Consider the following 25,748-nt stretch of genomic DNA (forward strand, 5'->3'; position numbering starts at 1 on the left):
AGAAGTTTGATAAGTTTTTCTGATAAGAATTAGATTAGATTTGGTTCAATGGGTTTTTGGGGATGGACGTTTTTATGTTGTTTTTGTGCACCCCAAAGTCACAATCCGTCAAGAAACTCACTTGGACTGAAGCAGAGAGCGATGCAAAGAAATGGGGCCAAAACTCTTTAGGACCTCAAAGCCTTCAGCTTGAAGCAACTTAGAAGCACTCTAAAGAGGCTTTTTCTGCTAACAATAAGCATCAATAATGCTGGCAGAATTAAAGGCGGTTCTGTGGTCCACTAACAGTTGTTGCTTTCAGTTTCCCGCCTCTACCGTTCAAGGAAGTAATAAAAGATACCGAAATCTCTGTTGGGAGAATGGCCCTCATCATGTGACAGCCACCGTTGGTTCTATATGTTTCAGAGATATGATCTTGTATGAACAAGACCACCCTGTTTCATTTTTTGGGCACACGTGAATTTCCTCCATGGCTGATCTCTTTCACTGATTTGTAGCATTAACTGTTTATGATGATGATGATGATGATGATGATCAAGCGGTTGATAGGGGTGGTGTAAATGAGGGATAACGACCTTCAAGTATGGACATGTGGTAGCCAACTACAAAACAGAGGGGAGAAGAGGTCAACTTGGACAAGTGACTGGGTCTTCATTCACACTGACTCATCAACCTCCCCCGTCTATTATAAAACAAGTAGCACATAAAACAAATTAAAACACCCATTTGCAGGGTGTAAATAGTGCTTATAAAACAATGAGAGCTGATTTGGAAGAAGCCAACAATAAAGAAAAGGGAGGAGAAGGAGAAACCAATGAGAAAATATCAAGATCAATGAGGGAAGTGAACAGAAAAACGCAATCCCCTTGCCTAAAAGAGTTATCGCAAGTATGCCTCCATGGCTGCTGCCCATCCCCTTTCCTCAGCGCACATGAGCCTCAAAGCAAAGCCTCCAAACCCACAAGCACTTCTGCAGCTTATCGCCGTGACTTTGCATCGAAAACTACTTCCTCTATTTTCCCAAACACCCAATTCACCAATCATGAATCTCTTCCATCTGTGCAAGAATCGCTTGCTGAATTCAGCAAAGCTTATCCACAGTACTCTGACTCCTATCAAGTCGACCAAATACGAGCCCAAGAATATTATCATCTCTCGCTCTCCAACCATACCTGCCTTGATTATCTTGGCATCGGCCTCTTCTCCTATTCCCAACTACAAAAACACGAGTCTCCAACATATCGAATTGCCTCTTCTTCCTTCCCTGTGCCACCACAATCACCTCCTCCAATTTTGGATATTCCCTTCTTTGGTGTGTCTTACAAGACAGGGAATCTCAAGACACAGCTACTTCATGGTGGACCAGCATCAGAGCTGGAATCTGCGATCAGGAAGAGGATCATGACTTTTCTTAATGTTCCAGAAAATGATTACTGCATGGTTTTCACCGCGAATAAGACATCAGCTTTCAAACTTCTTGCAGAATCTTACCCCTTCCAGTCTAATAGGAAGCTTTTAACAGTCTATGATTACGAGAGTGAGGCAATTGAAGCCATGAGCAATAGCTCCGAGAAAAAGGGGGCTAGAGTGATGTCAGCAGAATTCTCATGGCCAAGACTGAGAATTCAGTCATCAAAACTGAGAAAAATGGTTGAGAGCAAGGAAAAGAACAACAAAAAAAGAGGTCTTTTTGTCTTCCCGCTTCATTCAAGGATGACTGGAGCCAGATATCCCTACCTCTGGATGAGCATCGCGCAGGAAAATGGGTGGCATGTGTTGATTGATGCGTGTGCATTGGGACCAAAAGACATGGACAGCTTTGGCCTCTCACTCTTTCGTCCGGACTTCCTCATTTGTTCTTTCTACAAGGTTTTTGGAGAAAACCCTTCAGGATTTGCATGCCTCTTTGCTAAGAAATCAACCGTTTCGGTATTGGAAACTTCCACAAGTTCAGGGATGGTAGGTCTTGTCCCCGCTGAGAAGCTGTTTCGTTCAGTAACTGAATCTTCCGACACCGACTCTGAAGTTGAACAGACATCTAAGCCCAACTTACTAGTAGATAAACCAGCTACGCCAAGCTCCATCTCAGGCCCTATTCCTGTCCAAGCTTCACAATCTGGAAGATTTGAAGAGGGGAAAACTTATGAGATTCAACGTGCAGATGTTGCTGAAAAACTGAAAGGCTTGGAAACGACTGAAATTTCAGAATCAGAGAAGGCTATTGATATAATTCAAGAGGATTATCTGAAACAGAAAGGAGAGGTTGAATGTAGGGGCTTGGATCAGGTGGATTCATTAGGACTGGTAACAATTAGTAATAGAGCAAGGTGCCTCATCAATTGGCTTGTTAATGCTCTGTTGAAACTCCAGCATCCTAACACAAAGGGGATTCCCCTAGTTAGAATATATGGCCCAAAAATAAAATTTGATCGGGGACCAGCAATCGCATTCAATGTATTTGATTGGAAGGGAGAAAAAGTTGAACCCGTTCTTGTACAGAAACTCGCGGATCGGAGTAACATTTCTCTCAGCTATGGGTTCCTACACCATATATGTTTTGCAGACAAGTATCAAGAAGAGAAGGACAAAGTCATTGAGAGAAGAAGTAATGAAGCCAAGGGTCTGGATGGAAACAAGAGAAAAGATAAAAATGATATGGGAATAGCAGTAGTTACAGCTGCATTGGGATTCCTAGCCAATTTTCAGGACATTTATAAGCTTTGGGCCTTCATTGCTCAGTTTCTGGATGCAGACTTTGTGGAGAAGGAGCGGTGGAGATACACAGCTCTAAATCAGAAAACTTTTGAAGTTTAAGCTCTAAATTCAAAAAAACTGCAGTCAACTCAAAATTGAAGCCAAAGGTTTAAGTACAGAATCGGAATTGCCAGATGAACAGAGGTACATACCCTGAATTTTTATTTTTAAGGTTATATGGTCAGAATCGCCACCAGATGATGTTACATTAAATATGCATTTTCATTTCATTATTGTATTCTTGTATGCACATTTCAATGAGAGAAAAGCTATACTTGATAAGAACAATGTAAGAAACTGGATATACATGATGGTCGTTTCAGTCCCAAAATCTGTCCTCTGCTCACTTCCTTTTGTTCTGTTTTTGTGCCATTCAGCTTTGAACTCCTTCACACTGGAGTAAAGCACTAAATCCAGATTAATGACAGTTTGTACATTATAATTCTACTTCAGAAAACAGTAGAAACCAACTGCATCCTCCTCATTACATTATTGGTTAATTTATTGAAGCAAAATTTGACTCACTATAGAAGAAGACTATTTCAAAACTTTATACCTCCAAAATCTCCAGAATCTAAATTACTTTCCCATCCTAGCTCATATTAGACTTGTCCGAGTGGTTTTACAGATGTGTGTGTAAGATTAGCATCAGCACCTGGAACTAATTGATTAAAAAATATACTGCTGTCCGATAAATCAAATCAACCGTCCAAAACATTGTTGCTTTAAAATAAATGTGGAAACAACTTTCATACAAGAGTGAAAGTCTGCATCAGCTAAGCTACCTTCACAAGCTGGACTGCTGCACTTGATTTCTAATGCTAAAACAGGCAGGCTTAAAGAGCTTGAAGTATTGCATCTCTATTTTCAGATGCAAAAAGTCAGTAGAAAACTGTAATCTTCTTTAGTACTACTATATATTTTCAAATGAGACCATAACTTGTGAGAAATGCAGAAGCCTATTAAATGGATTCTGTTCAGAGGGTCAGCTGATGCTTAACCTATTTATCAACTGTATCTTGCATCTAGTCTTAAAGTTCACCATCATTTTTTGATTTGAGAAAATCCTAGATGCCTTGCCAATGAAGTAAAAATGGCAGGAAGACGTTATTAGCAACAGGTGAAGAAGCTACACTCTTGCTAAACAGAAGGCTCAGTCTTCAGCTTAACCACACACAACGTATTTTCTTCACCAGGTACTAGTGAACAATCACTCCCACAAAACTCTCATCAGACTCATGTTGTAGGAAATTGTCTAGTAACGTTTTTTGGGATAAAGCTACAAACCTGCTGCTGCTTTGTATTTCAAGCATAGTTTTATCAGCACCGAAGGACCAAAGCTTCATCATAGAGTTTGGTCCTGCAGAGCAAGTCAAGGATGCACCCATATTCCATATTGCTTTGTACTCTGGGAGGGATTGATCGTGGATCCATTATGAGTCATGGATTTGCCTAACTCAATATTCATACTCGACATAACTGTCCATGGGAGCAAAACTAGCCTCCAAACACATCAAAACGCTTGCTTTACAGTCAATCCATTTCCAATTATGTATTGTATCCGGCTTTCCCAAAATTAAATACTCCCTGGCGTCTGAGGCTTGACTAGAGTGTTTGATAAAAAAAATCTTGTTTCTCCTGTTTTTGGGTCGACAAGTCCACATCCATTCTCTAAACAAATCTATAGTCATACATAAACAACCCCCAACCCTGACGAACCCAGATATAATTCCAATAATGAAGTCATATCAACACTACCAAGCTTGTATGTATGTCACTCAGTGTCCACATGATTCATGAGCTTAATGCTTGCATCTATTAGCGAACACTAGTTCTAGTCAATGTCAATCACGTAAGACCTAGCTTTAAGAGATTTTTATTATATCAGCTACTTATTAGTATGATAAACTACTATCCCATGTTAGATCACAATAAATCGACTGCATGTATATATACAGACTCTAATTCTTTTGGTCATAGCTAGCAAGGCAAATTCCTTAAGCTAATGAGGTTTGTTCCGATTATAAAATGGAGTGGTCATATGAACAATGAACAACACTGATTTTACAAAATTTTCACACACAATGCCCCGTTTTGAAAAAAATAAACAAATAAGGGTTATTGACCAGAAACTTCATGTAAATTCACAAGAAATCGAGTTCACGTACGCCATTGACCAAGGCCATGGGTGAGACGACTTTTGCTTTGAAGAAAAACTCAAATAAAGCTCACAAGGATCAAAGATAAACTTCCAGAGAGAGAAACCGAGGAACAGAGCAAGAACAAAGAAATTGGAATCAACCAGCCAACGATTCCTTTTTCATTTTTTGAATTTATACTAGCTCTTGCCTCGTGATTACAATCACTCCACAAAGCTCGGATCAATAACGAGCACGAAAAAAAAAGAAGTCATGGTTTAGACATACATCTTTTTAATATAACTTGATAATTAATTTATTAATTAATACGAATGAATTCGATTCAATTAATCTTTACCGTTGAACTTACATTTGATTACAAATGTAATGCACAGAGAAGGTAAAATTAAGTGTTAGAATATTGGTTGCAATAAATTTATTTCCAATCCACTAATCGCTTTTGGGAGAACAAGCGGAAGGACAAGTAGGTAGTACCACCGTACTGGTATTAAGGTTTGGACCACGAGAATTGAGAACTGAGAAGGGAGACAAAACGACAGAGTCTGGGGCTGGGGGGGTGGCGACGAAAGAGTCACGTCACTCGGTCACTGGCGGAGATCACATGGGCAAAATGAAATGATGGTTGGAATTTTCCTTTGGAAAAGGTGGTAGTTGAGGTTCATAAGGGGATGTTACTGAATTAGCTACATCTACCTTTCCACGCTCCACAATGGCATCCCCTGTAAATATCTCTCAAAAACACTGGTACCAATTTTATTAATTTTTTTTTTATTTCCTTAGCTTCGCTTCGCTCCGGCGCACTCTCCTTCGAATCCATCAGAAATCTTTCTCGTGTTTTTTCTTTTTCTTCTCTCTCGTTTTCTCGGTGTCCAAACAAGAACCTTGAACTGAAATGGCTTCCCATCCCGAAAGCGTAGGAATTCTGGCCATCGATATCTACTTCCCACCTACTTGTATCCAGCAGGTAGTGATTTAATTTATCATTGGTTTTGTTCGGAATTTTATTTGATTAAGCTGATCAAACCGAAATGTAATAATATTGGTTATTACTACCAAAATTATATTATAGGAAGCATTGGAGGCACACGATGGTGCCAGCAAAGGAAAATACACCATTGGGCTTGGACAAGATTGCATGGCGTTTTGTACAGAAGTGGAAGATGTTATCTCAATGAGGTTATTTCATTTTCATTTATTTATCATGCCTTCATTTCTCCTTTTGCTGAACTCAGCTTAAAGCGAAGTTTAATTCTTGTTTAGAGCGCCCTTGTTATTGGATTCTTAGTTGCTTACAAATGCATTATTAACAAGTTGAGGTTATAATTAATGCCACTCTTCTTGGTGTTTTTAGTTTTTACTACAACCGTAGCTTCTGCAAATTTTTGTTGGTAGTTGGTACTATGATTTTGTTCCCTCTTTTGCTTTCAGTTTGACGGTTGTTACCTCACTGCTTGAGAAATATGAAATCGATCCAACTAAAATCGGACGCTTAGAAGTTGGCAGTGAGACCGTCATTGACAAGAGCAAGTCCATCAAGACCTTCCTGATGCAAATCTTTGAGGTATTTTCTTCTTCTTCTTCAATTTTTTTTTAATTTTTGTAATTCTAGATTACATTATTGTATGAGAAAAAGCTAGGTATATATGGTGCACAGTTGGCTACTGCTTTAAGCGAAACGCCTGAATTGGGTGGATAACTAAGCAACTCAACTACAATATTTATGTTTACTACTGTGTTGAGATTGATATTTTCAGTATTATCAATTTTACCTATTTAAGCTTACAGTGGCCCGAGCAAGCAAGCAATTATTACCTCTTAAGGATTAACATGGCACTTTAATTTAGGTTTTCTCTACACTTTTTTAGAACATGATTGAAGTGCATAGGAAAAGAAGGCTCGTATTTATTAAACATGTGCAGATGGAGCATTTCTATATATATATACATATATGTATGAATGTATGCATATATGATATGTCTTTCTCCCCTCTTGCTCTCTGCAATTAAATAAATGCAAGTTTCTTATATTTATTTGTAAAACAGGAATGTGGTAACACTGATATTGAAGGAGTTGACTCAACAAATGCATGCTATGGGGGAACTGCAGCTTTATTCAATTGTGTAAACTGGGTGGAAAGTAGTTCATGGGATGGGCGCTATGGGCTGGTTGTGTGCACGGACAGTGCGGTATGATATCCTTGGAGTTAATACTCTACATTTCATTTTTAGTCTTCCTCCTTGTTTTATTTTCTTTTCAAGGAAAAAGGAAAAAGTTCCTGGTTTATTCTCTTCTTCACAAAAGAGCACTCTTGATATGAGTCTTAGATCACCCCCCAAAATGATCAAGATCTCAAAGCAAATTTAAACATAATTTTATCATCATTTAATGAATTTTGGGGATATCAAAATTTGACTGTTCAATGCATACATGCTTCTGGTGAATGGCATATGCACATGAAATCTAACTAGAGCAAGCAGGACCATATACATAATTGACTCATGGAGGTAATAACTCTGGCTGCTATATCCACTAAAATGTGCATCTATTGTGGTCAGAATTAGAGTGCCAGATAGTGAAGTCATAGCTTTTATAATGTGCCAATTTCCAATTATTTTGCCAGCTCAAAAATGCACTTTTCAGCAAAAAGAACAATAGTGTTCAGTTTTACTTTTATCCCCTTCACTCCATTCAATCCTTTAGGCAATTCAAACACTCAAGAAACATGTCTTTTAAGGTTTAGCCAAAATTCTCAAGAGGCTAAATGAAATGCAATTTTTCTGACTATCAGTCATGTGGTATCAATTCCATATTCTTTTCTAGCAAGTTCGTTGTCATTATTTGAGGATATTTCAAAACAACAATCCATGTTGCAGGTATATGCAGAAGGGCCAGCTCGGCCTACTGGAGGCGCAGCTGCAATTGCCATGCTGGTCGGGCCAAATGCACCTATTGCTTTTGAGAGCAAATTCAGGGGAAGTCATATGTCACATGCCTATGATTTTTACAAGCCAAATCTTGCAAGTGAATACCCAGTTATACTACCTTCTATCCTCTCAATCATTTTATTCAATAATTAAGATGGCAGATTTTGTGATATATTGCAGTACTTTTGAATTTGATTGTGCGCTGATATAGTAGATTTAGCATTGCTTTTATCCTTTGCCCTTTTTTATTTGCTCTTATAGGTTGTAGATGGAAAATTGTCTCAAACTTGTTATCTTATGGCACTTGATTTGTGCTACAAACGTTTTTATGAGAAGTAAGTCTCTGCTGCATCAACAAATGCAGTCTTCTGTTTTCCGTCTGTGCCACTAAACATTCATCTTGTTCTACTATTTATAGGTTTGAGAAACTACAGGGGAGGCCATTTTCAATTTCAGATGCTGATTATTTTGTGTTTCATTCTCCTTATAATAAGGTAGTGAAGTTTGCAATTCTGATCAATTTATTTGATTAATTTTTTTTCTAGCTTGATTATTTATATCTTCTCTGGATCTCTGACTGCAGCTTGTTCAGAAGAGTTTTGCTCGGCTGTTCTTCAATGATTTCTTAAGGAATGCCAGGTTCGTATGTCACTTTGCTCCTCCTGTGTATGTTTTTTTGTATAAATGTCCTCCCTTATTTCATCTTTTTTAGTAAGTGTTTTGGAGCATAGTTTTCATGTAATGTTTTATGTCTATATACATGGAGATTTAATTAAAGGGCACTTAACTTACCCTAGTGCATGTTCTACTCCTTCCTAAATTTTACATTTCTATTTCATTCATACTCATAAATTCAAATTACTTTCTGCATTTGTGTTAATAAGCAGTTATATTGATGAGGGTGCAAAAGAGAAGCTAACCCCATTTTCAGGCCTATCCAATGATGAAAGCTATCAGAGTCGAGATCTTGAAAAGGTCATTTTATGAATCTGTCAGTGTTATCAAAATTTGTTCTACCAACTCATAACCAACTGATCACAGTTTTTGTTTTTTTGGTTAAATATACAGGCAAGTCAACAAGTAGCAAAACCTCTATATGATTCAATGGTGCAACCATCCACCTTATTACCAAAACAAGTTGGTAACATGTATACTGCATCTCTTTATGCAGCATTTGCATCCCTTCTTCACAACAAGCATACATCACTGGTAAGAATCTATAATGGTGTTGTTGAAGTAGTTTTCCAATCAACTTTTTGAGCATCCGGTTTTCTTGTTTAAATTGTTCTTGAGCATAAATGTACTCATTTATTTTTAGGCAGGCAAACGGGTAGTAATGTTCTCATATGGGAGTGGTTTAACTGCCACAATTTTCTCCCTCAAACTTCAAGATGGTCAACATCCTTTCAACTTGTTGAATATTGCAAAACTGATGAATGTTTCAGAAAAGTTGAAATTGAGACACGAGGTATTTCTTTTTATTAGTTCCTCTTACTCTGCTATGCTCACCAGCTTCAGCTTATGCCTGTCTTGATTTCAAGGTCAAGAAGTACTTATCTGTAATAAGGTGGGATAAGATGGTAGAATAGAGTACTTCCTTTTGTTACCAGATGTAGATTATTCCAGCACCTTGTTGCATTTCTGCTTTATTACGTTTTTACTTTTTCCACTGAAAATGCAACTTGGAATTTCAAGTGAGCAATTTCAGCATGGAATTTCCATGCTTGCATAATCATTTCTTGGGATATCAAGTTAAAAAGCAGGAGATAAACACTTAAAGCAGAAGGAATTAAGTAAAATAATCAAACTACTCCTTTGTATTTATTTTCTGGGAAGTGAAAATTGTCCGTTTTATCAGATATTCCGAAGGCTGAAAAGGCACATTTAGTAGAAGTTATAGGCAACTCAGGCTTGATTTTAGCAATCAGCAAGAAAAATCATTGTAATGATAGTGTGATTTTTAGGTTCTATCCTATTTATTCTTTGTCCGATCTGTATTCTGTTTCAGATTATTGTTATTCATTGCTTTTGGGGTATGATGAAATAGTTTAAATAAATTTCCTACCCTTCTCTTGCAGTTTCCTCCTGAAAAATTAGTCGACGCAATGAAGCTAATGGAGCAGCGGTATGGAGCAAAGGACTTTGTCACAAGCAAGGACAGTAGCCTCCTATTACCAGATACCTACTACCTCACTAAAGTCGACTCAATGTATCGAAGATTTTATAGTCGGAAGGCTAGAGCTGCTGCTACACCAGAACGGTTTTGCTAATTAAGGCCAATTGACAACTTAAACTAGGTAAGTGCAAAGGAAAGAGAACTGGGAAATTGTCGTGACAGAGCAAGATATGTCGTCTGGTCACGGATTTAATGACTTTATTTTGGCTTATGTGCTAAATAGTAGCATTGAAAGAATGGCTAGTTTATATTATCTCATCCCTCGAAGGGCTCTCACATGTAATCTTGTTATTTTGATTTGGCACATTCGAAGTGATTCTACAGATTATGGCTTTTTGGCATTTAGTCCAAAGATGGGCAGCCTTCCCATATCAACTGAATATTTGCACAAATCCTCATATGTGAACTGGTACAGGTACAATTCTTCTTCTCAAACTAAATTCAGAGCAAAGGCCCCTATTAGTGGACGTGAAAATTTTAATACTAGTATTTCTTGGGTACGGTGTTTCCTGTTGCAACTGTCCTACCCAAACCCAAACTAAACACGTCTAATTAATGTCAATTACTAATGAGAAAAGAAATTCATGTGGTCGAGGTTTTGTTGTTTCTATCCAATTAAACTTATTGGATTACATCCCCTGCCTGGACTGCAAATTCTAACTGTGCTGAACAAGATAAGCTGCCAAGTGTGGACAAACCACTCATCGTACTGGGTGACTGGTGATGCGTTTTTGTTTTCTCAGAAGTGCTTGATGCCATGGAACTTGTCGTAGTCCCTCAACTCATAAACGGTCAATCATTTTTGCAAGGGTTGGGACTTGGTAGAATAAAATCCCTTCCCAAAAGAAAGCTAATCCCTTGTCAAAAGTCCTTTTCCATTGTGTTTATCCATAGAGAAGACTAGAGTACGATTGGGTTGAGCATTTTTTGGGTTGAAATTTGAACCCTAAGGAGTCATTACTTCCAGTTAAAACTTTATAAAGAAATTCAATCAATTCGTTATATGATGCAGCATTTATCAGTGGCTATGAGATTATTTGTCGAAGTAAACATTATAGAACAATATCATCCCTTTTCAAACCCCCACAAAAAACGAGACCAGTTTTAAGGAGAAATTACCAATTTTGACCTAATTATGTTATCAAAAAAGTACCTACCACGTGTCACCATCTCCGATCAGTAATCTTGAAGAGAAATATTCCCAACCGTCGATTCATTAATCTCTATAAATAAATACTCCGCTTTTTGGGTCCCTCTGTTCTCTAACTTGTAAAGAAGGTGGGGCTGCGTCTTTAGGGTTTGTTTCTTTCTCTCTTCAGCTTTCTATTTAATTTTCTTTTTTTTAATTAATTACTTAATCTCTATTCTATGTCCCACTCTTTCTAATCTGTCTGTCACAGTATGATAGGGAAGGCAAAGAGGGCTAAATTCAAAACCCAGTCAACTTATATTCCCCACTAGAAATTAGGCTGCTTTAGAAGAAAATCCTCTCATCTTTTAGGCTAATCCTCCTTAATATTTTGTGGGTTTGTTGATAGGTTAAAAATCCTTTTGCTGCGTAAACCATGGAGTGCAACCAAAATCAAACCATAGAAGAAATCGACGAGCGCATCAACAACAACGCCACCATCATCATCAATGAAGAAGAAGAACAACAAAGCAATAACACCACTCCAAGTTTCTCACCTTCAGAGGCAACCGTAATGGACCCCAACCAACCCATGAAGGAAGAGGACTTAACAGATACGGAGCCACGAGAATTTACCAACTCGACGCTCGTTCATGGCCTCGTTCCAGTCATGCCTGCTGCCCAAATCAACCGCTCTTTTGTCCCCAAACGCCCATCAAAAGACCGTCATACGAAAGTAGAAGGCCGTGGCCGTAGGATCCGCATGCCTGCCACTTGTGCGGCCAGGATTTTCCAGCTGACCAGAGAACTGGGTCACAAGTCCGATGGTGAAACAATCAGGTGGTTATTAGAGCACGCGGAACCAGCTATTATTGAAGCCACAGGCACAGGCACGGTCCCTGCTATTGCTGTTTCTGTTAATGGCAGTCTCAAGATACCAACTTCTTCAGGAAAACAAGATGGCGACTTGCCAAGAAAACGTAGGAAAAGACCGTCAAATAGTGAGTTTATTGACGTTAATGAGCATCAAAGTTCAGTTTCTTCAGGGTTAGCACCAATTGCGCCAGTGACTTTTAGCAGCGTCAATGTGAATTCGCAAGGGTTGGTTCCTTTATGGCCTATGGGTACTTTTGGTGTACTTCCTGCTGCTGCTGGTGGCGCGCCTGCTTCAAACCAGGCACAGTTATGGGCGATTCCAGCAACTGCAACACCGTTTTTCAACGTTGCAGGTCGACCAATATCTAGCTTTGTGTCTGCTATGCAGCCAGAGGTCCAGGGTTCCAGCGTGGGCTTGATGGGTTCGAGTGGTGTACCCAGTTCTAATTCAGGGACTACAGGCGGGGCTGGGGTCAGCAGTAGTAGTAATGGTAATAGTAATAGTACAACGCAGATGCTTAGGGATTTTTCTTTGGAGATTCTTGATAAGAGAGAGCTTCAATTCTTGGGTCGTCCTGCAAATCACCAAAGGCCATGTTCAAAGCCTTAAGAAAAGGAGAAGGTTAGGCTTCTTGACTGTGATCATACAGATTTAGAGTTTAGGGTTTTAGGATGGTTTTTTTTGTTTTATATTTTGTAATTGTAGGACTAAAGGGCAAATGAAATTGCAAAGAACAGCGAAGGGCTTTTGTCGTTTCAATCTTTTGCTCGCCTCGTTTCAATCTTTTGCTTGCCCGTCTATTATATACCCTTTTTTTTATCCATTTGCTCCTCGGAAATGGTTTTTGGGGAGAAAACTTTTCTCGTCCCACTGACGGTGGGGTCACGTGATATTGGGATGTGCACGTGGATGGTGGGTCTCATATTCTGGGGACGCGTGGGGCCATAACAAGTGGGTCCTTTTCTGAATGGTGGGTCAACAAGAACAGTTGAGGACTAGAGGCTAGAGAAGGGTGGTGGTGGCCCGTGGACGAAGCCGATCGGTTTAATGTGGGCCACACGTTATTGTCACGCGATGGAGGCACGTGTACCTAGGGATGCGGATCCCACCGAAACCAAAATTTCTGATGCTGATCTTTTGCATTGCGTTGGCGTTTCTAGTACTAGAAGGCTGCCTTGTGGTGGATGCCTGGATGGCCCTAACTTTTAACCCAACTTTTTAGGTCTGCTTTTTGGGCAGACTAGACTGGCCCCTGCTGACACGCGTCCTCCTCCGAGCTGTTCTTGTGGGGACCAGCTTCTTTCAGTGCTGGACACGTGGCTCTCTTTAATGTCTCCATTTGCTTTTATTATCAAGGGAATGATCACTATCATTCGTTTGAACAAAGTCCTTATTGATGGATATTCTCGCCCATTTACACTTGGCAACAATGAAAGAAAGGATATTCTCCCCTCAGAAATTTGATTCCAAAATTCGGATTTGTCCTTGCTCATTTAAATGGCAATAATTTGGAAGGCTTTGGCATTGGGTTAGTTGTGGTTGCATTAATAATTCCCTAGTCCGTAAGATGAGAAGGTCACTCTCCAATCTCAACCTCTAATCTTTCAATTACATGGGTATTGAAATCAGGTTACCCTCGGTTGCTCTATAGTCCTAGTTTGAAGAATACACCACCTTTTATTGGGGCATGTAAAAACTCGAGGAGTTACTTTTCACTGAATATTTAGTATGGAAAAGACAGTGGCCTTAGGTATTAATAACTTGGAGGCACATTGCTTTTTTTACTTTTCCAAACACAAACACAGCATTTATCTTTAATCAAAATATTTGAAAAGTGTATGTATTAGGATATTATCTTAAATTTAATTTTTTTATTTAAAAAATTATTTTAATTTAATTTTTTTAAAATTATTAAAATCTCTTTACATGTCACGTCATTGTAATGATGATATGGTACTATCACATCACTCATAAATATAAATTCTTGATTATATTAATATGCGATAATTTATTTTTAAAAAAATATTTATTATTATTTGAATTTAAAATTTTTAACAAATAAATCAATGTTTTAACCTTATATTTAAACTCTTATATTTAATAATTTTTTACTTAAATTTCTTTTCTTCTTTCTTTTTTTCTTTTTTTTTTAACTTTTTTTTTATTTTTTGTAAAGTTACGTCATTTTGAAATCTTTTTCTCTTTTTTAATTTTTTTTATAAAATTATGTCATTTGAGAAGAATGTTTCAAAGGGTTTTTATGATTATGGTTTTTAAGAGTATAAGAAGGTTTCAAAAAAACGTAATTTTATAAAATTAAAAATTAAAAAAAATTCAAATGAGATATTATTAAATGTAAAAATTTAGATGTAATAATAAAGATATTACTTTGTTTGTTAAAGATTTTGAATTTAAATTTTAACAGTGCTTTTTTGAAGAATAAATTCAATATCAACGATGGCATTAGTACTGTAACTTTCAATTTAAATAAAAAATATTAAAAAATTAAATTAAAATAATTTTAAAAGTAATAAATTAAAATATTATGATTTTAAATAAAAACTTAAATTAAAAAATATCTTAATATAGATACTTCTTTTAAGTATTTTGACTTTTATCTTTCAGAACACCTTTGAAGGTGGTCAATCCCAGATACCTTTCCTAATTTAGGGTTTGAAGTCCACATATGCTTCCAACGTCAGGTTGGTCAGTTTCACACACCACATTTTGCATTTTACAGAACGTGGCATGATCTTCCACCTTGGCTTGCATTAAGGGCTAAACCATTTCCAACTTTTTGTGGTCAAAAGTTTTGGGATTCCTTTTCCAGTTCTTTGCTCTCTTAGAAGCCAAACAGTACAACAAACGCCTTATTCCTCATATGAAAAGAGATCACAGTACTAGTTTAATTTTGTTTCTTTTGTGTGCTTTCTCTGTCACCGACTGCTCCCATTTCATTAACCAACGTGATAGGTATAAGCCAACTTCCGTGAAGTTGCTACCACGGTTTTTGACTCGTATTTACAATAAGAAACCAATGCTCAAAGTAGAAAGTAGAAAACCTTCATTTAAATAAATCAACCAATATACAATTAAACATGTCAATTTAGTTATATAATATTCCTCAGAAAGATTAATCGAGTACGACTTAAGAGTTTATAATTAGGTGGAAATTTAAACTTGGTCTCTAAGTACACCAGTACCGCGTCAATTTTCTACATTCTCCTCCCGTTATGAGTGACTTTAAAGCATACAGAAATACTTACTGAAGTTTTTTAAAACATTTCTGTTGCCATGACCACTCTATATATACTCCCCTACTCCCATGAATCCTTCATCATCTCTCACATTTTTCCTTTATTCCTTCTACCCGTTATCTTCATCCAATACCAAAAAAAGAAAATGGCTACTTTTGCACTAAACAAACTCTTTCTTCCGATAGTTTTCCTTGTGCTGATCATAAAAGTTTCACAGTCAAAGGCAGCGCTGGATGCTCGTTACTATGATCAAACATGTCCTGAAGCTGAGAAAATTATACTAGACACTGTACGCAATGCTTCCATGCATGACCCTAAAGTCCCAGCTCGATTTCTCAGGATGTTCTTTCATGACTGTTTCATAAGGGTGTGTCATTGTAGTCAATTCAACCGTCAACGTGTAGTTATTTTAGCTTGATATTTTCTATTGGGTGTCTGAAGTTTTCTTTGGTTTGTCGAAAAATTGATAGGGGTGCGATGCATCAGTGTTGCTAGACTCAACCCCACAAAATCAAGCAGAGAAAGATGGCCCTCCCAACATCTCTCTTGGAGCATTCTACGTGATTGATGATGCGAAAGCCAAGCTTGAACGGGCATGTCCGCAGACAGTTTCATGCGCTGATATAATCACCATTGCAGCAAGAGATGTAGTGGCAATGGTAATTTTGAAACTCTTTATGTAAGTCGCTTAACCTTGCAACGCATTTTGATATGTTTCCTTCTTGTTTTTGTTCTCTCCAGTCCGGAGGCCCCTTCTGGAATGTACTTGAAGGAAGGAAAGATGGAAGAGTCTCCAGTGCATCCGGACCAATTAACTTACCAGCGCCAACTATCAACGTTTCACAACTCATTCAAAGTTTTGCTAAGAGAGGCTTAGGGGTCAAGGATTTGGTGGCTCTATCTGGAGGTCACACTCTAGGATTCTCACACTGTTCTTCCTTCCAAGCTCGGCTCCATAATTTCAGTTCACTTCATGACATCGACCCTAGTTTGAACAGTGAATTTACAGAAACTCTGAGAAAGAAATGCCTGAAACCGAACAAGGATCGGAATGCAGGACGGTTCTTGGACTCTACAGCGTCAACTTTTGATAATAACTACTACAAACAACTCTTGGCAGGAAAAGGCGTGTTCGAATCTGACCAAGCAATCATCAGTGATTACAGGACAAGATGGATTGTTGAATCATTTGCCAAGGATCAAACTTTGTTCTTCAAGGAATTTGCAGCATCGATGGTGAAACTTGGAAATGTTGGGGTGATTGAAAATGGAGAAGTGAGATTGAAATGCCGAATGGTATATTGAGGCTGACACAGATTACAAAAAGAGCGGCTATGAGACATTTTCCTATATTTCATTATGCGAATGAGGCTAATAACGACCCGCTGTCCTTTTGAATTTAAATAAACTTGATTTTCTTAATACACTATATAGTATATAGCAAAAGGCATGTTTCCTTCTTATCAGCACAACATTGACTAACCATATTGTATGTTTCAAGGTACATTATGTATCCAAAAACAAAAATATTACAGTAAATTTAGCTGATAGTTCACATTTTCAAATTTCTCCCAACCTCATTCTACTTTGGTTTATAAAAGACCCATTGCTCCGACTGGGAAAACAGACAGGCCTTTTAATGTTGCTAATTGTAAATCATTAAAATGAGAATTAACATGTTGGCTAATATAATCTTGCTAGAGGAAGTAATGCCTCATCCCCAAACGCGATCTCTGTTATCTGCTTTACTCGCAAACGAATGCTCTAAATGGAAGTTTCAGAATTGGTTTCTGTATTCACTAATGCCTCAGTAATGGCAATGTGTAGATTTATCTCATTCACCGAGATAAGCATAACAATCTTCACCTCATACAGAGTCCAAGTTAAATATCAAAATCACAGAGAAGCTGGACTCACTAAGCTAATGGTGTCCAACTTCTCAAAGAAGATGGCAATGATGTTTGTTTCCAGATGTCAACAAAGCTCTGAAAATGAAATTGAATGTTAAAATTCTTATCAGATAAAGCATTTGCATAAAGTTAACACAAGATGACAGTCTATCACTAATATACATCGCTTCAATTGGCATGAAAAATAGAGGTCAAAATATGCTTTAAAATTGTTAATCATCTCAACTGCATTAAGATGAAGTATATGGTTGTCCGCTATGCTTGTGGAGTCAGCATGATTTCAAAAATGCCTGGCATTTCCCTGACCAGGATGCATTACAATTAGAGCAAGATGCATATCCGCTTTAAAAATGCAATTCCAAATAAGAATCGAGAAGTGCATAGATGGGAAAGTGATAATTAAAGAAAAAAAATTGTAACTTGGAAGGATGAAAGTATGTTTCAGATTAAAAGATAGGCACATAAATAACCATGTGAAAGAATGCTCCCTCACTCTGGTAACCCTATCAAGTAAGAATGCAGAAAAAGTAAACTATGATAAATCTTATAGCATGAGCCATAATTTAGCAGCAACATTAGCATTTAATAATTCAAAAAAGTTGCTACTAATTGCAAAGTTCTCCAATAGCCTGTGGAGAAGGCTTATCCTAGAATATTCCTTTTTGTTTTCTTTCTGTCACAGAATGTTCCCAGGCATGATAACATGCCATAAAGTCTAGAAATCTAGTTACTCGAGGATAATCCAAGGATATGTATCGCAATTTCTAAAAGGGAATAGAATAATAGATCCATATACTTTTACCTTTCATGTATCAGTTACCAGCCAAACAAGAAAAGATGTTGCTACAACTATTGTACCTCACAGAAGAAAACTCACCAAGCTTTGTCATTTCAGAAACTATGGCTTCTCCTCAAGCAAACACCACGTCTGAACGGAAAACATACTTGATGCCCTTGGACACATTTCAAGCTTCATGCAGCATACATTTGTCACCATGAATGTGTAGGAGAGCCATTCCTTCAGCAGGAGCTACCTGCAGAGTCAATATTACATCAATACACACAGGATACCCCAAAGTAGGCCATACAGCTAATCCAATAGGTATTTTAAAAAATTAAAACAAAATGAAAGGGGAGGATTGCTGTTTTGGGAAAGATATGAAAAAAATATAAAAAATGAGACAAATTGAAAAGAAATTTACCTCTGCTACAACACCATTCCTTGAACCATAGAAGACAGTCTCCCCTCCAACTAGAGGCTCTGATACAGAATCCTTTTGCTTGCTTGAATCACTTTTACCATTGGTTTTGGAACCACCACTTAAATATATTAACAAAGTATAATGGGTGCGCTTTCCCACTCCAAGATCAACACTTTCATCAATATGCCGCCCAAAGCGCTGCCCAACCTTATACCTGGAAGTGGAACATTCTTTGCATGGTAAATACTAAAAACTGTGAAGTCCTAAACAAAGTTCAGCATTCCTTGCACACTGAGGAAGCAAATCATACAGTAAAATTGATTGAGAAACCTTCAACGTCAATAATAATCTTTTATAAACCAACCAAGATATTACTTTTGTGAATTAAGTTACATATGCAGCTTTGCAAGTTAGCTATGCACAGCAAAATTATTCTTTAACCTTCATGAAGGACTTCTGAGCTAGCAAATCTAGCATTAACTGACCAAAATTATGCTATTTATTCACATGAAGATAAGTAACAATCTAAGAGAACAGATTAAATGAACCTGTAAAATCTTATATTTGGATTCAAGCCAACAGCAACCTTCCCCCTAATTTTAATATCAGAAAATAATTTGCTGAGTCCAGACTGCCATATAGCATCCGCAAGAGCAGGATCATTGACAGATGTTCGGTCATTGTCTCGGTACGCTTCACCTCTTGTTGGACCAAGACTTCCTTGGTGTTCAAAACCAATTGACTCTGCAGCTTTAATAAATGCCCTTGATTCTACAGCTGAGAACAAATTCTGCACCTGCATATCTTCAGTAGAATCATTACCATCCATGAATTTCAACAAAATCACATTCCACCAAAAGGCAATTCCCTTCTATCACTTATATGAGCCGGAATTCAAGAGAAAAATTTTAATGCATAATAAAGATACAAATCATGTTGTTAGCAAGTGTGATTTTCACAGCATTCTCTACTAAAAAGTTCAAGTCTTGGGTCTTGTATGTTAAGGTTGTCAAACTAAAATCAAATTCAATTTAAAGCAAAGTCCACACAAAGATATTATACACGGGCAGAATTCGGAACCAAATTCGAGTTATACTTGACACACACTCGATCTAGACGTTTTATGATCCAATTAGAAATAGAAAAAAAATCAGCTTTTTTTAGCTCATTATTAGACCAAATGAAAGCTGCCAAAAGATCTAAACCAGAGTCACAGTTCTATCCACTTTTCTAACTAATTTCACCCCTTGTAAGAACCCAGATACATAAACACTAGAACTTTGAAGCTTTTAACAAACAATTGGACTATGACTTTAAAAGAATAACATTGAAGTGGGCACAATTGCAATCATTAACACTGTTTATTATAGGCATTACCAAATCTTTCCTTTCATGAAAACAGAAACACGATTCAAATTTCAAATCCAATAACTGAACATCAATGAATAATCTCGTAATTGCATTACAAAAAAGGTAGCAAAATTGGAGATTAAAAAAATATTAAAAAGTCAAATTAAAGAGAAACGTACAGTGAAGAGATCCGTGTCTTTTAGGCGCCTAATCTGGAGGTTCAGTTTGGGTTTAACAACAGGCCACTTCGCCGTCGTTGTTGCTTTCTTGTTATCTGCTGCTCTTCTCTCCCCCATTTTTCTCTTCTTTGTTCCTGCCTCTTCCATTCAAACACTACACGTACCGAAATCAAACAGCCACGTTTACTTGATTGACGATGTTAATTGTAGTAAAACGTTACAAGCCCATTTCACTTTCCTATTGGACCTTAGCCCAATAAAAAATCCTATTTGCATCTTACAAGTGTATGAACAAATGTCTTTTATTGGCGGGATAAAATCGAAATTTTATTATGGATTCTCTTCATGGCTAAGTTATTTTTGAAAATAATTCAGAATTGAGAGAGGGAGATTCAAACCCTACTCTTTAAGTAAAAAGATTATACACCAACTAATAAATCAAATGTTCAGATATTACTTTTAACCATTATTTAACTTTAGAATTTTTTTTGATAGAAAGAAATACTTTTAAGTATTTTGAAATAGTTTTTGATACATAAAAAAAATCTTTTGACCGTTTTGAGTATTTTTAAGCATTTTAGAATGGTTTGTGATGCATGAAGAAAAATCTTTGAGTATTTTTAGCATTCTTTGCCAGGTAGGCTTATTAGTTTATTATATTGTTAAATAAAAAATGATGTATTGTTTGAAATTGTTGATTTTATTAAACGAAATTCAATAGTTTTGGTGTTTTTTAGGTATTATGTAATTGATTTTTGAATATTTCTTGATTAGTTTTAAGGCATTATGTTACTAATTTTTAGGTATTGCTTGTTTGATTGATATGGTATTGTGTAACTGATTGATAGGTATTATATGATTAATTTTAAGACATTGTGTAACTAGTTTTTAGACATTATGTGACTTAAGTATTGTTTAAAAATCAGTCACGTAATACCTAAAAATAAAAAATATAATGATTAAGTTATACAATGCTTAAAAATCAGTTTCATAATACATAAAAATCATTAATACAATATGTAATAACTAATTAATTTACCTACTCGTAATTAGGTTTAAGTTGCCAAAATCATACAATGTTTTAATTTATAGATACGTTTAATCAATTTCAATCCTTTAACTTTGGAGTTCTATAAATAAATTAATAAACCCACCTTGATATCATCTTTACTCTTTGAGATGGCAAGGAGTTGGATGTTGTTATAGACAGTATTTAGTAAGAGAGAGAAATCAAAATTTAATTTTAAAATTTTTGTCTGGATAGTGGGATAGAAAAAACTGAAACTATTTTAATTTGTTTGAAATTGTTTAAAAGACATTATTATCAAATTATGTAAAAATTGACTAAAAATATTTAAATTATAATAAAAAATATTTTTAATATTCCTTTGTTTCTTCAAAAAAATATTTATTATTATTATTTTTTAATTAAATGAGAAATTAAAGTGATAAAATTATGCCTAACTAACAATGAATAGTAAATTTGGTTTATTGAGCTAAATAGAGGAATAAAAATTTAGACTTTTTGTCCCTTTGTTCTGATCTTAAATTCCATCTTGGAATCAATATTTTTAGGCATAGGCCGGCATTATTGGTGAAGCAGCCTTTGGCCCCGCAGCGGCCCATTGCATCTCTCCCTGTGTTCTTTAACTGGAGGTAGGATGAAGGAAGGAGACTAGGACTGGCTAGAGATTGGCTCCAATTTCTCTTCTCCCTTGTGAATATGCCCCATGCCCCCACGAATGTGAAAAGTCTTTTCCAGCTCTCCTCCTTCGCAAGAATCGCTTCGTTAAACCTTAACCACCAATTCCACTCCCCGTGGTCAACTTTGTAGTCACAGTACTTGAGTCTTCACCCTCTTTTCTAGTTCAATTACCCTTTGACACGTTGATGCCCCTAAGCTAATAATTTTGTACATCTTCCCTTACCTAGTGTAATTGAAAAGGATAATTAGCTAGTGTCATATTAGGACCAGGGAAATTTTGTCATATTTGATTTGAATCATTTGATAATGACTTTAGTGCACGGTTGAAAATTCAAATGCCATGCAATGAATTTTTAGAAAGAATTAGGTTGAAAAAACAAAGGATATTTAAACCAAAGTTGGCAGTAATTAACGAATATAGAAAAAGAGACGAAAGAAAAAGTAACCCCTTTAAGTAATTGAGTAATGTAATGTAAAAGACTAATAACTAAAGCGTGAAAGGGAATTTCTCAAAAGAGAAAAAATGTAAAATGGGACAAAATTTTAGAAGGTTAAATTGTAAGTATTAAATAAAAATGGCCAATAACTCAATAAGGTTTTATCTCAAAGATGCACTGAAGGATTTAAAAACTATCAAATCTCATATTCAAAAGCTTCACCATATATGGGTTTAATTAGTCTAATTTTATATTAATTTTTTAATTTTATGTTGATTTATTGGTTAATTGTTGTTAGTTCATTGTATTAATATGTAAAGGCAGTATAAGCTTGATCATAAAAAGATTTCACAACATAAAAAGTGTGCATAAAATAAAAAACATATGTTGCCTAAAAGTGTAATTAAAACTAAAATTTGTTATAGACATAGGTTACTATTCTGATGCCATTCGATTATATTAAAAAAAAACCAGTAATTTTTTCTATTTCTTTTATCTATTTTTTAATTTTTAACTTTTTATTCTTTTTGAATAAAAATGTGCTTTTAAAAAGTTTCAAATAAGATTATTTGCACTTTATTTGACACATGTCAAATTAGTTGTCATTTGGGGCTAAACTTAAGATTGTGGAAGGTGCATAATACAAGTCATGCGTCATCGCAAAGAAAACAAACAACATGAGGGAGGATGGTCGGTGTAAGACATGGCAGGACTGTCAGTCTTGGAGAAGGGGTCAAGTGTCGAGAAATTATACCATAGGCCAGTTGAAATTGACGAAGGGTAATATAAGAAGCAGAGAGGATGGGAAGCAAAAGAAGGATAGGATGGAACGAAGTGTGGGTCTCACAGATGAAGATTTTAAAGGTAATCTAGCTGATCAGGCCGAATCCGGGAGGAGTGGGATGGATGCCAGTGCATTCGACAGGCTTTATACTATGAAGAACTTGCCTAATAACAATAAAAAGGGACCAAACCAAGTAAACTTTGAGCTGCATCGGGATGGCGGATGGGGAGGCCAGCAGACTGGGCAAAGTGGGGGAAATTTTATGTAGGTTTGAAGGAAAGGATCACAAGAAGTGATGTGAGCAGTGTCAAACTCGACGACACCTTAAAGACCAGGACTTAGTTAAAAGGGTCTATGCTTGATGTAAAGGTTGGAAGGAACAGCCATAGCAATCTGGCATAGATGAAACCAGAGTGGTGGAAGTGTGAGGGTGTGAGGGGAGGAGAAAGGGAAGAAAATAAGAGGAACTCTGGGCATTTAAAGAGTGATATGAAAGTAAGTTAGGATCTTTATGAATGTTCTGAACAACATGAAGTTTTGGATGAATCAAGCTGCTCCAAAACGGGAGTTGATGTGAGGCTTCAGGAATCGTTAGAGAGTGAAATAACAACATGATGCGGAATCATGGCTACGATAGCAACAGTTTCATTGAAGTCCAGATTAAGCTAGTGTTAGTAGAAGGGTAAAGTCAAGACTAAGAATAGAGGGCGGAAGGTGAAATGAAAAGAAGCTAGAAAGAGAGAACGAGGATAAAAGGAAGAAAACTATTGATGGAGAAAATTTAGGGAAAGAAGAAAAATGGATGAAATTGATCGAGATGAGGGTGAAAAGGGGACGGAATGGGACTCAAATATTAGAGTCACGCACAAGAGTCAAGATGGGTCCAAACGAGTGGGTACAAGAATGACATTTTTTGCCATCATTCGATCTATATGGTTATTTAGAAATGACATAGTATGTAAAAGTAAAGTTTTGGACATTAGGCAATTCTCCAACATAATCATACTAAAAATGATATGGTGAATGTTAAAAAAAAAAAAGAATGACATGGTGGCTAAAGGCAAAATGGTTGAATAATATAAACTGATAATAAATAATTTCACATCTTGTTAAAAACTGAAATTGAAGATGAAGAGTATTGTGGAAGCTTCAAGCAATTTTTCATTAAGGAATAAAAGTTGTACAACAGAGTATACATACTCTAAAAAGTCAACTAACTAACCAAATAACTAATTGATATATTTATAATTTAGTAAACAGTAAATGTAAAAGTAAAAATAAATAACACAAGTGTATTTTTATTACAAAGCATGTAATTCACATGTGCTCCTTTCCTTTCTTCTTAACTTCTTAAGTTCTTCAAACCAGTTGATAGTTTCTCTTTGATCCTTAATCACCAACTTCTTATTAGATTGATACTTCACCTCAAGATGTATGTATATGTTAATAATGTGCATCTTGCCAAGTAATCTAAAGAACTGCCTTGGTTGTAGAGCCTTAATAAATAAATTTGCAATCAGTTCATCACTAGAAACATGAATTGGTCAATCACCTTTGTAAGCACTTTCTCCCTTATAAAATGATAAGCAATCTCTATATGTTTGGTATGCTTATGGAATATTGGATTCCTACTAATATGAATTGTTGATTGATTGTCACAATCTAATCTCATCGGATTATCTTGATAAAATCTAAAATCTACCAAAAGACTCTTTATCTAAATAATTTCACAGGTTGTTGAAGTCATTGACCTATACTAAGCATCAGTTGAGCTCCTTGTAACAACCTGTTGTTTCTTAGATTTCCAACTTACCAGAGAATCATAAAGAAATATGTTCTACCTTATTACACATTTTCTTGTATTTGGGTATCCCACCCAATCACTGTCACAATAACTAGTAAGTTTCAAATCTAAATTGGAACTCATTAATATTCCTAGCCGAGGAGATGATTTCAAATATTTCAGTACCCTGTGAGTTGTAGCTAAGTGATCTTTAGTCGGTGCATCCATGAACTGAGATAATGTCTAAATAGCATATGAAATATCTGGTCTTGTAAAGGTTAGATACAGTAATTTCCCTATCAGCTGCCTATATCTTGTTGTATCAACTTCTTTATCACCTTATACTTTCTTTTTGAATTTATGATTATAATCAATTGAAGTTGTTACTGGTTTTGCACCAAGGAATCCAAATTCCTCTAAAAGATCTAGTGCATATTTCCTTTAACATAGCACAATACCTTCCTTTGATTTGGCAACTTCCAATTCTAAGAAATACTTATATTGAGAGCTTAAGTATGTCTTAACATCATTTAAAGCTTGAACTGAAGTACTACCCAATAAAATATCATCAATATAAACCAATAAGGTAACAAATTCATCTCTATTTGTGAGTAAAGTAAATAGAGAGTAATCAGAATTGATTGCTTAAAACCATAAATTCCATTGTCTTGAAACTTATTTGAGTCCTTATAGGGACTTATGCAATTTGCATACCAACTATTGCTTGTTAGGTTGATTATATTCCCCTTTAACAGAAAATCCCTGAGGTAACTGCATATGTACAGTTGTTTCAAGACCACCATTAAAGAACACAGTGTTAGTATTTAATTGAGACAAATGCCAACCTTGAGATGCTGCTAAAGCCATAAAGATTCTAACTGTTGTTTGCTTAGCTATCGGACTAAATGTCTTCTGATAATTAAAACCCTCTCTTTGGTTGTAACCTTTAGCAACCAAATGAGCTTTGTACCTTTTCACACTACCATCAGCATTCATATTGATTTTATACACCCATTTATAGCCAATAGCATGAGAATTTGGAGGTAGAAGAATTATACTTCATGTACCATTGTCTTCTAAAATTTTTAACTTAGTTGACATGGCTTTTCTCTAATGAGGAGA

The 25,748-nt window shown here is 36.2% G+C and overlaps 5 protein-coding genes across 8 annotated transcripts; 4 read left to right on the forward strand and 1 right to left on the reverse strand.

Moving 5' to 3' along the window:
* Positions 1-583: 583 nt before the first annotated feature.
* Positions 584-3,107, forward strand: LOC110412779 (Pyridoxal phosphate (PLP)-dependent transferases superfamily protein). Its single transcript, XM_021423403.2, has one exon. The coding sequence runs from the start codon at positions 757-759 to the stop codon at positions 2,812-2,814; it is 2,058 nt and encodes a 685-aa protein (XP_021279078.1). The 5' UTR covers positions 584-756; the 3' UTR covers positions 2,815-3,107.
* Positions 3,108-5,509: 2,402 nt separating this feature from the next.
* Positions 5,510-10,377, forward strand: LOC110421871 (hydroxymethylglutaryl-CoA synthase-like). The gene is made up of 12 exons (XM_021435619.2): positions 5,510-5,877; positions 5,983-6,089; positions 6,342-6,474; positions 6,956-7,099; positions 7,787-7,945; positions 8,099-8,172; positions 8,256-8,331; positions 8,421-8,476; positions 8,725-8,812; positions 8,906-9,046; positions 9,156-9,305; positions 9,916-10,377. The coding sequence occupies exons 1-12, from the start codon at positions 5,806-5,808 to the stop codon at positions 10,105-10,107; spliced, it is 1,392 nt and encodes a 463-aa protein (XP_021291294.1). The 5' UTR covers positions 5,510-5,805; the 3' UTR covers positions 10,108-10,377.
* Positions 10,325-13,818, forward strand: LOC110422050 (TCP family transcription factor). Of its 2 annotated transcripts, none has more exons than XM_021435928.2 (2): positions 10,325-10,428; positions 11,552-13,818. In XM_021435928.2, exon 2 carries the CDS (start codon positions 11,579-11,581, stop codon positions 12,626-12,628), a length of 1,050 nt encoding a protein of 349 aa, XP_021291603.1. In that variant the 5' UTR covers positions 10,325-10,428; positions 11,552-11,578; the 3' UTR covers positions 12,629-13,818. The 2 variants fall into 2 exon arrangements, with proteins under 2 accessions (XP_021291603.1, XP_021291526.1); XM_021435851.1 differs by lacking the exon at positions 10,325-10,428 and adding an exon at positions 11,285-11,310.
* Positions 13,819-15,228: 1,410 nt separating this feature from the next.
* On the forward strand, positions 15,229-16,600 carry LOC110421961 (Peroxidase superfamily protein). The gene is made up of 3 exons (XM_021435734.2): positions 15,229-15,643; positions 15,747-15,935; positions 16,018-16,600. Exons 1-3 carry the CDS (start codon positions 15,314-15,316, stop codon positions 16,579-16,581), a joined length of 1,083 nt encoding a protein of 360 aa, XP_021291409.1. The 5' UTR covers positions 15,229-15,313; the 3' UTR covers positions 16,582-16,600.
* A 215-nt stretch (positions 16,601-16,815) lies between these two features.
* Positions 16,816-20,086, reverse strand: LOC110422195 (2-oxoglutarate (2OG) and Fe(II)-dependent oxygenase superfamily protein). Of its 3 annotated transcripts, none has more exons than XR_002445701.2 (5): positions 19,918-20,086; positions 18,937-19,184; positions 18,389-18,602; positions 18,064-18,220; positions 16,816-17,261 (listed from the first exon to the last, which is right to left on the reverse strand). XR_002445701.2 is itself a non-coding variant. In XM_021436086.1 (4 exons), exons 1-4 carry the CDS (start codon positions 20,062-20,064, stop codon positions 18,152-18,154), a joined length of 678 nt encoding a protein of 225 aa, XP_021291761.1. In that variant the 5' UTR covers positions 20,065-20,086; the 3' UTR covers positions 17,496-18,151. The 3 variants fall into 3 exon arrangements, 1 of the variants encoding a protein (XP_021291761.1); XR_002445707.2 differs by lacking the exon at positions 16,816-17,261 and adding an exon at positions 17,271-17,487; XM_021436086.1 differs by lacking the exon at positions 16,816-17,261 and having other exon boundaries at positions 17,496-18,220.
* Positions 20,087-25,748: the final 5,662 nt, after the last annotated feature.

This window comes from Theobroma umbraticum, unplaced genomic scaffold, assembly GCF_002168275.2.
Source record: "Theobroma umbraticum cultivar Fairchild unplaced genomic scaffold, ASM216827v3 scaffold_30.0, whole genome shotgun sequence".
Classification (NCBI taxonomy): domain Eukaryota; kingdom Viridiplantae; phylum Streptophyta; class Magnoliopsida; order Malvales; family Malvaceae; genus Theobroma; species Theobroma umbraticum.